This window comes from Lentinula edodes (genome assembly GCF_021015755.1).
Source record: "Lentinula edodes strain Le(Bin) 0899 ss11 chromosome Unknown C8R40scaffold_117, whole genome shotgun sequence".
NCBI classification, from domain to species: domain Eukaryota; kingdom Fungi; phylum Basidiomycota; class Agaricomycetes; order Agaricales; family Omphalotaceae; genus Lentinula; species Lentinula edodes.
The window spans coordinates 572-16,780 of NW_025764423.1; the positions used below are offsets into that span (position 1 = coordinate 572).

The 16,209-nt window shown below is 45.4% G+C and overlaps 4 protein-coding genes across 4 annotated transcripts; 2 read left to right on the forward strand and 2 right to left on the reverse strand.

The window, feature by feature from the left end:
- Positions 1-9,252: 9,252 nt before the first annotated feature.
- Positions 9,253-11,099, reverse strand: C8R40DRAFT_1269564 (uncharacterized protein; the record flags this gene model as incomplete). The annotated part of the gene is made up of 5 exons (XM_046234023.1): positions 9,253-9,702; positions 9,821-9,923; positions 10,040-10,362; positions 10,840-10,857; positions 10,911-11,099. 5 exons carry the CDS (start codon positions 11,097-11,099, stop codon positions 9,253-9,255), a joined length of 1,083 nt encoding a protein of 360 aa, XP_046078713.1.
- Positions 11,100-11,376: 277 nt separating this feature from the next.
- Positions 11,377-12,064, reverse strand: C8R40DRAFT_989564 (uncharacterized protein; the record flags this gene model as incomplete). The annotated part of the gene is made up of 2 exons (XM_046236709.1): positions 11,377-11,630; positions 11,689-12,064. Coding segments are annotated over 2 exons (630 nt in total), but the record flags the coding sequence as incomplete, so codon positions are not given.
- Positions 12,065-14,095: 2,031 nt separating this feature from the next.
- C8R40DRAFT_993445 (uncharacterized protein) lies at positions 14,096-14,605 on the forward strand (the record flags this gene model as incomplete). Its single annotated transcript, XM_046236747.1, has 1 exon — positions 14,096-14,605. A coding segment is annotated over one exon (510 nt), but the record flags the coding sequence as incomplete, so codon positions are not given.
- Positions 14,606-15,811: 1,206 nt separating this feature from the next.
- On the forward strand, positions 15,812-16,201 carry C8R40DRAFT_1064587 (uncharacterized protein; the record flags this gene model as incomplete). Its single annotated transcript, XM_046225564.1, has 1 exon — positions 15,812-16,201. A coding segment is annotated over one exon (390 nt), but the record flags the coding sequence as incomplete, so codon positions are not given.
- Positions 16,202-16,209: the final 8 nt, after the last annotated feature.

The window sequence follows — 16,209 nt, forward strand, 5'->3', positions numbered from 1 at the left end:
TTAATTCCTCCTCTCTGACGCTTCGATCTTCTTGTCGAGCTCCTTGACGACCCCCCTTGTTCCGAACTAGGGTTCCCATCTCAGGATCCTTTGGTTGTTGCACTTCTTTGGCGTTGCTATCACTCGCCCGGAGTATTTCTTCAGTGGAGGGACTCCTCCTTCGTGGCGATATATGAAGGAAGTACGCTGGGGTTCCCTCCCTCAGTAGACGATCCATCCCAGCAGCTCCTATTAAGCTGATGGGTTTCCCTTGTATGGTGGGTCCGATTTTCGTTCCACCACATGGGTACCCGCTATGAGCTGCTTTCTCCGGAAGTTGTTGCGTCTTATTGAACCCTTGGGAGTCAGACCAGACCTTGAAGGAATCTTGGGTATGTTCAGGCTTTCGATGTCTAAGGTGGGGAGGTCGGGATAAGGTCCATGTTCCCTCCTTTTCTTCCTCCACCGGACTTTTTGCTTAGCTCCGGCCAGGAGGAGGACGTTCCGTGTCCCTACTCTTCCACTTTTGATAGTCCTCTGAATCCTTTGCTGGTTTCGGGGTTACTTTCTCTATGGCGGATCGTCCAGCCTCGAGGATTTCCTCCACCTCTTCTTCCGTGCTTTCGCCGCGAACGCTAGCCATTCGTTGATCCCCATAAGGATTGGGTCGTCTGGCCCTAGATCTTTGTCCGAGGGGAATAACTTGTGTGGACCTGGTTGACTCGCTTCGTACTCTTCGTCCTTTACTTCCTCTAGTTTCACCCCGTCCTTGGAGCTCTAAGGGGAGCTTCCGGAGTTGTTGAGGAACTTCTGGAGGTGGTTGCGGGGCTTCAGGAGGTGTTGGAGAGTTCCTTCGGTATTTCTTTGCCGTTTACCCCCCTCCTAGCTCCTCAGTACCTCCCTCGGCGCCTGGTTGGACAATTTCCGACGCAAGGGCTGCTGAGATTCGAACGTTTCGGTCCTGGAATGTCAGGCAAAGTTCCTTCCAGTCAATTACTGGGTTGTGCATGCGTAGCCACGGCAGTCCTAGCACAATTGGAGCCGTGGGTGTAATCGAGTTACTAGGAACTCCACCTTGTGAATTGTTCCATCCGCAAAACTGATCTGGTCAGTGTAGGTCTGAGTTATCAATCCTGCGGAGGTAGGTTTCCCGTCGAACAGCTCCAAAGGGATACTGTTTGTTAGGTCAACCAAATTTTCTGGTGTCGCATAGCGACAGTTTTGTCTATGAAGCATCTAGTTGCTCCACTATCCACTAGTGTGGCGTATTCTTTGTCTTCATCGAGGTCGGAGAACGGAAAGCGTGTAAGGATGATGAAGGAGTTGTAGGATCGGGATGTGAGACGAGCTGGCTGACTCCCCGCGAGTGCAGCTCTTATTGTGGTAGGCGAAGGTGTTGCGGGGCTTCGCAGTTCGCCCTGATCTACCTCGAAGCCCCCTGCCCATTTCCCACTTCGTCCAACAGTTCTTGCTCACCTCCCTTTGGTGAGTCTAAGATGTGACGTTCCATAGATCGTCCATTCCTTCCCGTTCTTCCACCACATCCCGGCGAATCCGTTCTAAAGGACGAGTTGAATCGTCCTTACGACCTCCCCCTTGGTTGGCCGTCCCTCTTCCTCGAGTTGAATCGGCCTTGGAAGCTCTCTGAGCTCCCTTGATCCTCCGTGGGTTCTAACGATTCTGGGTTAGGGCAGTCCTTTGCCCAGTGTTCCTTTCGTCCACAACGCATGCAGAGCTCCTGCCTTCGTCTCTCCACTTCTCCGCTCTTTCCTCAGGAGTCCATTTCCTCCCGGTGTCGGTAACTCCTGCTCGGAGGACCGCTTCAGTCCATTCTCCTCCATCCCTGCAGTGACAGCAGTCTTCGTCCTCCTCCGGTTTTCGCTATCGTAACTTTCTCCTTCCCCCCAAGCTGCAGACGCCCTTTGTCGTCCCTCTTTCCAGTTGGACCTGTTTGGGAACCTCCCTGTCGCTACTGGTTTCGGATTGGAGGTCCAGACATCAGCTGGATCTCGTTCCCGACGCAAGGGGGACTTGTAAGGAGCTTCAGGTGCTAACTCCAACCCGGGAAGCGACTCAGCCATCCTTGCAGCGCTTTTTCACCGTGGAGGTTCCTCAAACTCTCCGCTTGCGCACGTACAGCTCCGTCCAACTTTGTGAAACTCGGGTCCACTCGTCGTAGGATCGAGGTTCCTCCCTTCCGGTAACAACCTGTAGAGGCAACCAAGGAGCTACCCCTTTCTTGAGGTATGTTACCAGAGCCTCGTCGTTAAACCCGGTCAGGGAGCGTATTCGTTGAAGCGAATGAAGAAGTTGGCGAAGCTTTCCTCCGGCATCTGCTTCATCCAGGCCAACCTCCTCCTTGCCTCGTCCGCCTCGTCGATGGGTCCGAATTTGGAACCGAACTCTTGTTTGAATTCTGTAGTCTTCGAGACAAGTGTACTCCCCCCTCAGTCGTTGCCGATTCAACGTGTCGAAGTGGGAGTGTGCTGCACCAGTGAGATGACTAGCTGCGGAAGCGCACTTGTCCTTTTCCGAGCATAGATGGTAGGACGTACTCCAAACATCCTTTCCAAACTGAGGACCCACGTCTTCCATGCCAACCGGTCGTCACCTGCGAAGCTTTCGATCTTACCACGTCAGTTCGACTCATGGTAATTTTTCTCGTTGCTCTCCCAGTGTTCGTCCCTCGTTGGGGGTCTAGGGCTGCTTACGATGCCAACCTTGTTTGGATCGTAATACCAGGGTTGGTCCGGGTCATAGCGTGTTGGAGGTACGTCAGGAGCTCCAGTGGGAGCTCCCTCCGTCCTCCCTCCTTCCCCTTCCTACTTGACTGGTGCGTTCCCCTTTGTTGGAACCTTCCGAATCATTATCACCTGGTCCCCCGGAGGTGGTGGAGGAGGAGGCGGTGGAGGGGGCTCCTCCCCCTCTTTGATCCCTGTTCCCCCTGACTCAGAGGTCTTCTCGATCCTCGTTGACTAGAAAGTGGGGGAGGTTCTCTATCAGGGGGTTAACCCTCCCCTACCTCCTTTGCCTCCTCCCCGTCTTTCAACGCGTACGCTCCTCCTTCTGGTCTCCATACTCCCCGAGCTCTCTCTTTGCACTCGGCTCCCCATCGTGAATCCGTCCCCTCCACACTCGGGTGGCAGTCGGGGCTGTTGTCCCTGGGGTTTCCCTCCTTAGCTCCTGTAGGAGTTCGTTGGTAAAGGATATTGGTTCCGTAGCTGCCAGCTCCGGCTGGGGAACTATGGAGAGGACCCCCCCTTGTTCTCTCATTACCATGGTGCGCTTGCCGGATACTCCCGCCGTGTTTCCTGTTTTGGAAAGGGGTCCTCCAGTCGGTATTCCCCCGCTGCAATCCTTCCTTTACCTCACGGAGTTGTTCCTGAGCGTCTCAATGACCCGAGCCTGGTTGGATCATTGCTACCGATTCCTGAGAGCGTGCCGACTCGAAAGCCATGCCAGGTCGGTTCGTCTGAGCTCCCGTTACAAAGGGAGTTCCAAAAGGAGCTCCCTGCGGGGGTACCGCCTCTTCGTGAACTGCCAACGTTCTTCGTTGGTTCGGACCCCTTTGACTTTCCGTTCCCACTGCCTGAGATTGCATCGATACACGACCCTTGATACGGAATGACTGATGGATTGCTCAGTCTTGGAGGAACGTGTACAGGGTTGGGAGCCAACCGAGCTGTCAGATCTTGTCCGGAGATCCGGGATGAATGTTGTGTGCCATCATCCTCACCTCACCACCAAACTGGTATCGCTGGTCGAGACTGGGGTTAAAGGTTTCGTTTGCAGGTTAACTCTGGGGGGAGGAGTCGAATTTTGAGCCAAGGCATGTACAGTGGGGGAGGTCCCAGAGCGTAACTGGGGGCTCCTCGTGGCCGTGTTACCGGGGTTAAGGAGTTCAGGAACCTCGATATTCCTGGGCGATGAATGTTTCTGTGCCAGGAAACGACCATCAGATCCATGGAGCTGCCCTTTCTGGTCAAATTGCTCCGGAGGGAACTCCCCTACGCTTTCGAGTTCGCATTGAACCATATACGAGGTTCCCCGATTATCCGCGACCAGTCTGCGACGGAATTCCAAAGCTCTTTCTAGATTCGATCCAGAAAGTTCCTCCGACAGCATCAGAGTGTCTGATTCCGCTAGTAGCGTCCGGTGTCGGGTCTCCTGCGAACACAACATCGCTTCGACTCCTCACTCCTCACCAGAAGCTGGTGCATATGCCTCATGGGCGTGTACGTGTATACCGTCTGTCCGTTACGGACCCGGACGGGACTATCCTGATCAGGCATTGACTCCACTGGGGCCAGGAGGTGAGCCGTGGTGTATCTCCTGCGTCTACGATTTTTTGCAGCATTGCGTTAGCATCCTCGTTACTTTCCTCATCGATTTTAGCTGCTGCTTCGCGCTAGGTTTGCGTTCCGAAGTATTTGGATCGCCTGGTAGTTCGGTATGTTAACCCTCGAAGGGGGAGGTTCAAACCGTACGCTCCTGATCTGTAGTTAGAGGCTCGGTACAATAGACGTAGCCCTGCTTCGCCACAGAATTCCTCTCCCTTCCATGGGTATGAGGGAGGAGGGGAAGTATTCCCCTCGAGTTTCGGAACGATCGTCCGTAACGTGCCTCTGCCTCTAACAGTTCCAACATCCTCTCTGGGTCCATAGGACGTTGTACAGCCAGAGAAAATCTGATCGATTCGCGGGGGTCAGCCAGCTGGGCCTTCTCTGGGAGGTCTATCTCCAGTTGAGTTCCCACTGTTAGGAACTGTACTCGTAGGTCTGAGAATTCGAGACCGTCTCCCAATATTTCGATCCCCATTGACTCCAATACCTCCCTTAGGACCATAGCTACATCCTCCGGGATACACTCCTGAATTCGAATGACGTCTTCCAGACGCAATGTCATTTCGTACTGGGAAGTTGGTCCTGCTATGGTGTATTGCGTGTGTACGCTCCCAGTTGGGCGTATTCATAGCTGGGCTCTTCAGGAGACTGGAGAGTGAACTTCCTCGTCTCGGGGGGGAAGGTTAAGGGACTGTACTGGAGGTGTTGGTAACCTCCGGGATGACGTCCGAGATTGTTCGGATACGGCAGGGGATACCCTCCTCTCTGGAAGTTTTCCTGTTGTCGTACTGTGAGAGGGTCAGTACTCTCCCCTTGTATCCTTTCGATAGCGGCTACTTGACCGCTGACTCTTCCACCCGCGTTCGAAGCTGACTCCATGTCTAGCTGCGGTATCGGTCCAGGGGGAGGTCCTCTCGTTCCCCAGGTAGGGGAGTATGCGAAACCTCCCATGGGACTACTGGCAGGTTGGGCGTAACCCATGGAGGTAACCTCCGTTGTGGTGGTCCCATCCCAGGTTCCACTGGAGGGGGCCCCTGAACCTCCGGTTGACGTCCCTCTGGGGTCCGGATGTTGCTGGCGGTTTCATCCCCGAACGACTGTTCTGGGATGGACATCAGGCGTTGACCAGCTGCCACCGTGATGACAGTGGAGCTAGCAGCCTGGTTCGATTTTGAGCTTGTGTCGTGTTTCCACGAGATAAGGCGCTCTTTTGTTTCTTTGATTCGGTTTGGAACTAGAAGGTCGTTCCGTTGACGTCGCCGACATTTCGTCGACGAGTCCGTTCGTGACGGGAGAGCTTGGTATAATGTAAGACCTGGGTCAAAATAGGTCTTAGGGTAGGTTTTGGTATGTGGAGGTTTATGTTGTAGCGTGCTAGGAGCAGGCTGGAGCTCGAAGGGAGCTACGAGAACCGCGACCGAGGACGGGAATGACCTAGTAGTGGTTGGAACGACGAGATGGTGACCCTTGAGGGGTTCCTAGGAGGTCCAGGGAGGTCCCTAATGCGTAGGGAGGTTCGGAAGAGTGCGGGACCGTAAGATATTGCGTAGTAGGAGTTGTACTCGCTAGAACGTCAATATAGGATCGAGTAGGTAGTTTGTAAATGGGTCTCGAGGGTGTAAGCTCCCGAGAAGGGATGTGCCAGGAGGGTAGGTCCCTGGGGCTAGGTTGAGGATGGTCGTCCTCGAGTGTGGGAGGTGGTAACGGAGAAGCAATACGTAGTTCGACGTGAGGGGTAGCTTCGACGTTACCTAGATCGAGGTCCCGAGCTTACGAAGTAGCTAGGGAGCTCGGGAGGTTTGGGGAGGTTGCTCACCAGGGGTAGGCGTTGGGGAGCTTTAGTAATGTTCGAGGGAGCTCGGGACTCACTCGGAAGGCTTAGACTGAAGTAAAAGCGTATATTGATCGTATAGACGATCAGAGAGACGATAGACAAGAATGAGAGAAACAGAGGCAGAGAAATAGGAGTAAAGAGAATTCCGTATAGGTAGCAGGTACAAAGGGACAGGGACTGGACCTATGTAAAGGGTGTGTGTCAAAATATACCAAGCTAGGGACGCTTATGTTACAGATGATACTTATATAGGTGGGCTGAATAGTAACGGGACATTGTAATAAACGAGCATCTAATGGGGTTGGCGTGAAGTGCGGAACCCATGAGGCTAAATTGATAGGGGATTGTCCGGCGGCGTATGCGAGTCGTGGAGCTGTCGCTTCAGATGGAGGTTAGCGTTGGTGGGGAGGTTAGCTAGGGTTCTGTGGTTCATGGAGGTTTATGGGAGGTTATTTGGGAGGTGTAAGGGAGCTGATACGCTGTTCTGGGATGTCTAGGAGGTTGACAAGGGGAGCTTTTGGGACAGGGCATGACAGATATTCTCCATATCATAGAGGTGTACACATGAATTGGGATTAGTCGTTACTGAGTGCTAAGTCGTTAGCAATACAAACACGTCAAGTTATACGTAAGTAGTACAGCACGCACGAAGGAGGCATACGCAGGCATACGCCCGTTTGGATTCGAGAAACAGCGGATGGGAAAACAAAATCCAAAGATTAAGAGGAATATGTTTTCTGAGAATGAACAGAAGATCCTTTTCTGCAGCAACGGCAGCGTGAAGTCTGGTTGTTGGATCTGAATAAGTCGAATCTATATAAACCACGATTCGCACAAAGTTTTCAGGATACGGCGCGGTCTGAGAAAATTGAGTTGTGAATGGTTTCGAGAGTCAATGTGGTGACGTAGTAAGAAAGCTAAGTTGGTATAGCACCAATCGTAGGAGACATTAGTACAAAGAATTAGCGACATACGTCTGTTGTACAATCTCTAGCTATGAAGATAAGCACACCGAAATCAAAGTCCAATCTTCATAGTACTTACGAAGAACGGGTTGTTATGATCGAACAACGCAGGAGCAGGAAGTGTTGCCGTAGCCGTATGAGCTTTCACGGCGACTTGGTATCTCCATCGCTCAATCGTTTCCCTAACGGTTACAGTCGTTGTGTTATCTTTCGAATGAAAGGAAGTTTTTTTTTTTTTGAAGGTATTTGTGTTGTGTCCGGGGGCATGAGACGTGATTTTTGAGAAATTGGGGAGGAAGGAACTAATGTAAGGTGAGATTTGCGCGCCGTGACATCAATACCCAGTTGACTGAAGAAATGAAATAAAATATTATGATTAGACATACAAAGGCGTTTCCGAAGTCCGTTGTCTGTTTTGTAATTGGGTTGAACAGTCCCGTTGCTCCCAGTCCTGCATTTCGACCGACGATTTCTTATTACATCGTAAATTCGGCTCCACGAACGACTTCGGGTTAGCTATTCAGCTTCAATAGCATAAATTCTCTCCATCGCATCGACAAGCATGTTCGTCTCCTTGGCGAATTCTTGCAATGTACAGATACAGCTGAGATATGAAACGGAGCTGAGTGAAAGATGTAAGAGGTAAGATTCCAAAGAGGAAGCGACAAGTACATCGAAAAGACGTGTTCAGTGCTCTGTCCACTACTGAGAAAGACATTTTTACGTTTCGACATTGACGTTACAGTGTTTGAAGGTCCTCTCGCAGAAACGGGGGTTATAGGCATTGATTCTTCGGATGAGTATTGAGAGATTGAGGTCCGACCTAGAACGATCTTGTAATAGAGTCTCATCATAGCGAGATTAGAGGTGGTTTTGAAAGCAAAGTAGGCCAGTTTGAGTCGATTGAATCATTCATCGAGTTCTAAAAAGTGGAACTGGTTGTGGTGTGCGACGATGGATTTGTTGTGGAAAGAGATGAAGGATTCATGAAGGCGTTCGTCACTCGTGGTACAGGTGCTGTATATGAGAATAGAATTAGAAAATGAAGCCTTGATATAAGGAGCAAGTCACACACAAAAAGAGCTTTCATGGGGGCCCGAGATCATTCACCACGTCTCCGGACATGACAGCGTCTTTGTTCAGCATTGCCGTTTGTTCGTCATCATCCTGCAGTATAGAAACTGTCAATGAGTGATCGACGAAAGGTCCTTGTTTACTTGACGGCACTCGGTGACTTTCTTGCTCATTGATTTTCGTTCCACTGCACCTGGTTGCGTTAGTTGAAACTGCAGCTTTGCCCCTTTTGAGTCCATTGAGTTGTTGTGGTAGTCGATTGAAACTATTCATTGCGTCCTGATAAGCTTTTCTCCTTTCATCACTGTAGGAGTCAAGTATAGGTTCACTTGCTCAGGTAAGTTTGGTGAAACCGCCGGTGGAAGGCGTGTGATAAGTGTGGAAAGTTCTTCTTCGTTGACGTGCGTATTGTGAATATATTAGTGTATGTTAGGGAACAAATAATTGTACTCGCTTCACGATCATCATAATGGTCATCATTTTGCAAGATACGAGTGGATGAATACGCCGAAGTGTTGCAAAATCAATTGGAAACAATCACCGTTGTTGAATGCATATCGACTGAATCACAATCGGAGTCTGATTCTGTAGGACTTTATCTGGCAAAGAATTCATCTTGATCAATGAGCGACTGGATGTCGATGGAAACATGTGATTCTACCATGCTGTTTCTAGGTGTGATGTTTCCGATGGGTATTCTGGTAATGTGAGCCCTGCTTGTTCTCCTGAACGAAGTCGGAGTGGGGGTAATCTGACCTCCATTTTCCAACAATTGTCCGAACAGTGACCGCTCGCGAAGTGTATAGTTTCTTGCATTAAGCCGCAGGAGAGCGCTGTTTGGTTTGCGATTCTGAAGAAGATCAGTGGTGGTTAGCGCTGCGGCTAAGTGAAGGTGTACTGAGAGGTTCCTCGAAGCTATGCGCCGTCCATGAATGACGTCGACAGTTCAGGTGTCGTTGATCGTGTACAGTATGATCTGATAAGGACCGAGGTAGGTTCTGGTTGAAGACTACTATCATCAACACTGCGTCCAGCATCTATATCGCGAACAGGACCGTTACAATAAGAAGATGATGGAATATAGGGTATCCAGGACGAAATAGAGTTGATGTTTTGGTGGTTCATTGTTATAACGGGCAGGGAGCACAAACATCGTACCAAAAACATCGTCCTCCTGTGTGGGGAAGATGACGTTGTATGAATCTGAGGAAGACAATTGTTCGAAGGGGGTGCGATTGGAATTAGGGAACGCAACGAATAGTTCCGACAAATCGGAGGTATTTGTCTCGGTCAGGGCGAGCGCGAGGTGGACTGAAGCACCAGAAGCAGCGGTAGTGGGGATTCTGATTGGCGGGAAATACTGAGTGACTGCGATAGGTGGATTAGAAGAAGGATATGTGGCGATGAAGTTTGATGCGATAGTGAAATTGTTGTTGGGGGTCAAAGGACCGATAAAGGCACTCCTCCAGGGATTTGAATTCTGGACGGTAGATTTGAACCACGTTGTCTGATGAGCTTCAGTTTAGAAGATTGAGAAGTTAGCGGGAAGAAGCTCCTGTAGTTCAAGAAATAAACAAAAGAAAAGTTATTATGCTATCGAGAAAATAGTGACCTAAAGAACAAACCTTGTCTAGGGGAAGTCCAGAAGTTTGAGAATCAGCAAAGGTGTTAGCAGTGTCAAAGGCTGCATTCGTCGCGATGAACGAAGCGACATCATCTGAGCCGCTGCTACAGATACGAACAGAAATGGTGTTAACAAGCACGTTCAGGAGCGGGGGGTTATCTATATTTAGAAGCCGGGGGGTACATTCCTGGATAGTATTCGCATCCATCTCCTCCAAAACTCTTTGTAGCAAAGTGATGTGAGTCTGTTCATCGGCAAAACATCGTCGTAGTTTGCCTTGACAGTTGCGGCAAACTTAGTCGCTTCAAAAGCATCGGCGGAGAACTTGGCTAAGGCTTGAGTGTAGAGAGCGCCCTGGACGTGTTCGAGGATACGAGCGTAGTTCAACACCTCTGCATCGGAGATCAAAGAGTAATGAGAGGAATTCCATGTAGATGATGAAGAAGAAGAGTGGGACGACGCTGAATCACGCGATTTCCGATCAATATCGATTGTCTGCTTCGAAGGATCGTATAGGTTTTTTTGAAAGAGAAAATCCCCAACCTAGAAAGAAATAGATCCTATTTCATCATCGGCGTGTCAAAGTGGAAAGTTGAAAAATCAAAAGAATTCAAGGAAATATAACGAAGATGAGGATGGCTTGGAAGTTTCACCGCGGCTTGTATAGTTGGATTTTGACACAAAATGTCTCAAACGCGATAAGCCACCAGCTCCTGTATGTCATGTCCTTTGATTTATTCAGAATGAGTTCACATCAATGTTTAATAGGACATGGTCGAATCGTTAATATTCAAGAAAAAAATGAAATTGTAAGGAGAATAATCATGGATATACATCTGTTTGTGACAACCAATGGTAAGATTGTATGAAAAGAAATCGTTGGTGTTTTTAATGTAGAGAAATGACAATGTCGTCAGAAAGGAAAGAATGTATCAATGATCGCAATACATCCAAGTTTACGTGCGTTTTCGGAGGCCCAAGTTTTATCATCAGCATAAGTTTTCTAGATTCTTCACTGACGTTTAGATAAGGATTATCCTGATTAACGGTGAATGTTAATGATTTCATCAATAAAATTGTATCCAACTAACCATGTTCATCGTTGCGAATTGTCGTTGAAGTGTTAATATTAGTTTCGCCAAGTCTTGCGCGTTTGAAGGAGATATAGGAAATGCAGAAGTATTTGCCAAGTCAAACAGCTTTTTGAATTCAGACCAAAAAGGTGTTTTTGTAATAGACGGCTTGTTTGTATTTCGGACGATGTTCTGAATTGCTGCCATTGCAGCGTCTCCGCTGAGAGTACTGTTAGTAGATCAACGGTTATGTTATATGTTATTCATACCGGAGTGTTCTCGTTCTGATAAGTTCATTTATAGTGACAGCCTCAGCTCTAACCTGTGCAACATTATGTGGTCCAACGACATAGTTTTCCTTCGCTTCGGAGATATCCAACGAATAAACGTCGATTGTGTTATATTGTCGAGTATACGCCATATCCCAGCTGTTCAATTCGAAAAGATCGTTGGTAGGCATACCATCACTCAGATGTTCGAAAATAATACGGTAGCAGTGTCTGTCACCGACGTATCTGGACAACAGAAATGAAAGTGATGAAGATGGATTGCAAGCCTGTTCGAACGTCGGGGTATGCATTATGTTGAATCCACGATCCTGATATTTTCGTATTGGATACATTTGAAGTTCGTTCAGAGGTGCTCGAAGATTGATAAGCATTGTAGTTTTCTCCTCCAAGGTGAGCTTCGAGAATAAGCAGTAGGCAGCTCGATGTGTAAGTACGTTCATTACACATGCTGAGCGAAGTTTGGAATCAGTTTCTTCTGTAGATCATCAAGTAAGACTTGAACAAACTTGAATGAAAACAAAATATGGTTTCCAGAGGTGGACCTGCAGTGGCGATGAGCTGTATCTTAGATGATCCTCGAACGAAATCCCAGACAGTCTTCACAGAATTGAAAGTGTAATCTGACGGGTCTACATCGTTTGGTACAGCTATCACTTCATTGTCTTTGCCTGTTTCCAGGATTTGAGTGAATGCGTCGGTGAAATCGTTTTTTTGGTTTTCTTTTGGTTTGAATAGATAGCCCTGTGATATAAACCATTCACCCGCAGTTTTACAGCGGTTGATTTGGCAATATGTGTCTAGATCGCCACTGTATTGTTCTCGGTTGAAGAATTCGAGAGCCGTCGATCCAGAAACGATAAGAGCCGTGGAACTCTGTATAATGAACCGGTGAAGAAGTAGTGTATTAGATAGCGCATCATCCACGTGCCTGTAGCCGTTGGAACTCGACGATTTCTTTCATGTTGAAGAAATTCCGATAAGCATGTTTAATGGTGAATACACGTCGCTTGTAGTTTGTAATATCAGTGTTTGCGATCTTGGACGTTCTACTGAGAGAAGCAAGATCGTTTAGAGTTAGCCCATCCAATATCATCTCTGAGGTCTCTAAGGGACTAGAAGAAAATTAGTGCGAATAAGAAATCGAGACATGATATGTATACATTTTCTGATTGAAAATTGAAGGAGACATAAGATGATGTTGAAAATTTGACGGGTGATCTGAAATAACTCGATAGATATGCAAAACAGATTCCATGTTTATTTATGCATTTGTAGTGAAAAGTTTGCACACGAACCTATTGTTTTTCCTTTATGGTGAATGTTTCCACATGTCAATTTCACGAATTATACGTTGTGAAATATTTCCTTCGAATGTTACTTGTAATCAACGTTGAATATGGTAGACTATCAATCCGATTTATGTAGACAATTCAAAGAAAGCGTTGTTGTTGTACGGAGAAGTCGAAACTTTGATCTATAGTCAACATGTACAGATAGATATGGTTGTATTCATGCAAGTAATCGTATCTATTTATACTACATATGTGGATGATACAAATCGATATTGATGCAAATGTAGGGAAAATAAATGTCAAACATGTTGGTGTAGATCAATGAAGGAGTAACAACATTAACTGGTATATAGATTATATTCATATCACAATCTAGTACAAGCATCGTCAATGAATCAATCTGTTAGTCATTATATGTATAAATTTTCGTGCTTTAAAAGTGATATAATTCATATAATTTTAATGAACTAGAACAGTTTCTGTTCTATTCAGCCCAACAATGGAATCTCTTCAAACAGTTGCTTCAACTCTTTCTTGCTCTGCTCCTCCCTGGTTGTCACCAGAACATATTAATAGTTGCAGAATTCATTTTAGAAAACTTCCTATCCGTATGTTGTCATCATTTGTAGGAAGTCGACGTCAAAAACATACTGTTGTAGATGATCTTGTACAAAGATTGTTACGTTTCTCTACGGATAATGCTGTTAACGAACCAGAAAACTCAAATGTATACTCAGAAATACATAAGCGATGTAGTTTGCAATTTGGTGAAGTTGTGACAAAGATTTTGTACACACATTTTCGTGCTCATCATGAGATTGATCGGTGTGATGATCCATTGCTTGCAAAGAGCAATTTGGGTGTAATTATTACTGTGTTTCAAAATTTGACAAAGGAAGAGATGTTGAATATGAAACAAGCTTTGAAGATATTTGAACGCAAAGATAAATCCATGTTAGTTTTCTATAGTTTGAATGATGAAGGTCGTTCAGAGATTAGATCAAATGATGTATTCAAATTAATGGGAAAGTGTTTTCAACGAGACTACAAGAAGTATTATTTCAAAGACAATATAGGAATATGTGATGATTATTTGTATCACTACGGCATCCCATTGACAGACATTGGTTTACAGGATGTTGTGTTCCAAGTGCTGGTGGCTCTGGGTTATGCGCAAGATATTTTGGAACAAATACTTTATTCAGTCCAAAGTAAAGATCTTTCATATTCAAATCGAAATTTTTATAAGAAGAACAAGCGAAAACAAACACGTATTGAACGTGCATCTAAAGAGTATTCTTTACTGCACCAATGTTCTGAATCGTGGCCGGAAAAAATTTCTATTGAAACAAAAATGAATTGTGTGAGAAATTACAGACAATTCGTTCAATATTTGCCCCCATCGATTTGTGCATGTTGCGGATCCGAAGATGGTTTACGTACTGGATCTTATAAGACTCAGGCAGAGTGGCCTGATTTGTCTGTTCTACGGATAAAAGATCCATATATCATTGCAAACACCCCCCACTCACGGTTCATTTACATCTGTAGAGATCTAGATGGATTATTATTGAATAAAGAAGGAATCCGTTCTGTTGATGTATCTTGCACAGTGTTTGAGATATATTTCTGCCATGATTGTTATGGTTCATTAAGGCGTTTAAAAATGCCACGGTTGGCATTGAACAATTGCTTGTATCGAGGAGAACCATTGAAACAGTTAGAAAATGTGACATGGGTGGAGGAAATGGCTTGCAGCATTTATAGAACAACGGCACATGTTACACGTATATTTGGTTCTTCTAGTGTTACTGATCCACTTCAGTTGCATGGTAATGTTTGTGCTCATCCACTTAATGTGTGTGCAACTGCAAAGAAACTACCTTGGAGTCCTACAGATTTGAATGATTTGATTACTATTATCTTTGTAGGAAAGAGGAAACTCACAGAAACAGATTTGCTCAAATTTAAACCTTTCTTTGTGAGGAGATCTGTTATAAGAATGCTTCTTTCTGATCTATGTAAGCGTAACAGACTGTATAAGGATCTGTACTCTATGGATAACAGTGTCTTGAATCAGTACCCAGAAAATGATATACTACCAGGCCTTGCAGAGCGGATCATCTACGATCATGAAAGTTCATCTACCAATTTGTTTGGTACTGAATCAAATGGTTTTGATGATCATCCTGCTGAATTACTTAGTAATTCTGTAGAAGAAAGTATTCTATTAGAACGATCTGGATTATATGATCCTGAATCACAAGATGTACCAGCCAGATTCATGACAGCTTCATCAATTAATAACATTGCACAGTCTTTGTCATCAACAGATGTTAATAAAAAAGATGTTTTTTTAATGTATGAAAGAGATCCAATTAATGAATATAATAATCCTGACCTGTTTCCTGGAATGTTTCCAACATTATTTCCATTGGGGATTGGAGGATTTGAGGATGATCATCAGTGTCCGGCTGTTTCGCTGGAAGCTCATGTTGAACATTTACTTGATCAATCCTCACGTGAATTTCGATATCATCATCTTTTTTCTTTTGTTGCTTTAAATTTAATTCAGAGAAGAAAAGCACATCTTCATACATCATTATCAATTTCATCAAAAAAATTTGCAATGGTTGCCCCTGCTTTTACAACAGTTACTGCGGATGTTTTATTGGATTTAGCACAGAAGCTTAAAGATGAAAAAGACAAATCTGACTTTTCAGAGGATGAGCAACATGCTTTTCAGTTGTTGAACCAGGTGAATATAATTTCGGCTAAAATTCCAGGATCTCAAGCATCAAGAACCACAACACGTAATCATATCAGATGTTATTATGCTTATTTTGGTATGCCACAGTTGTTCCTCACATTAAATCCATCAGCAGTGCATAGTCCAATATTTCAAGTAATGTATGGTGAATCTGATATTAATTTAGCTGAACGGTTCCCCCACGTTGTTCATCCTCGCAGTGAGCGTGCATGTCGGGTTGCTCGAGATCCTGTTGCTGCAGCGGATTTTTTTGATTTTATGTATCATACTATATTTGAACAATTACTTGGTTGGGATTTCAAAGTTGGCAAGAGTACTGATCATGGAGGGATATTTGGACATCTCCGTGCTTTTTTTGGCTGTGCTGAACTTACAGAAAGGGGATGTTTTCATGGACATTATCTTTTGTTTCTACGAGGTGGCTTAAATCCTTCTGAAATTCATGAGAGATTAGGTCGATTAGATGGATATTCCGAGAAATTTTTCTCATTTTTTGATGACATTATTCACCATCATCTTCCATGTATTGATTTTGTTTTACCTGAAGGTTATGAACCTCGAGTTGAAATGCCACCGGAATTTCATGTGATTGACAAGAATAACACTGTTTCTACAGAGTTAATATGTGATTGGGAAAAACTGTTTGAAGATGAACACAAAAGGATAGGTGAAAGATTTCAGAGACATCGTTGTCGCCCAGTATGTCATAAAGGTCAGACAAATACAGATGTTTGCCGTTTTGGTTATCCCCATGAAATTGTTGAGAATTCTAATTACGACATCAAGCAAAATTCAATCATTTTTGCACGTAAAGAAACTGATGTCAATGGACACAACCCACAATTGTTGGTATGTACTAGACACAATCATGATATTAAATGTATATTATCTGGTAAGGCTGCCAAAGCTGCAATGTTTTATATTTCTGATTACATAACAAAAATGCCACTAAATACAGAAGCACT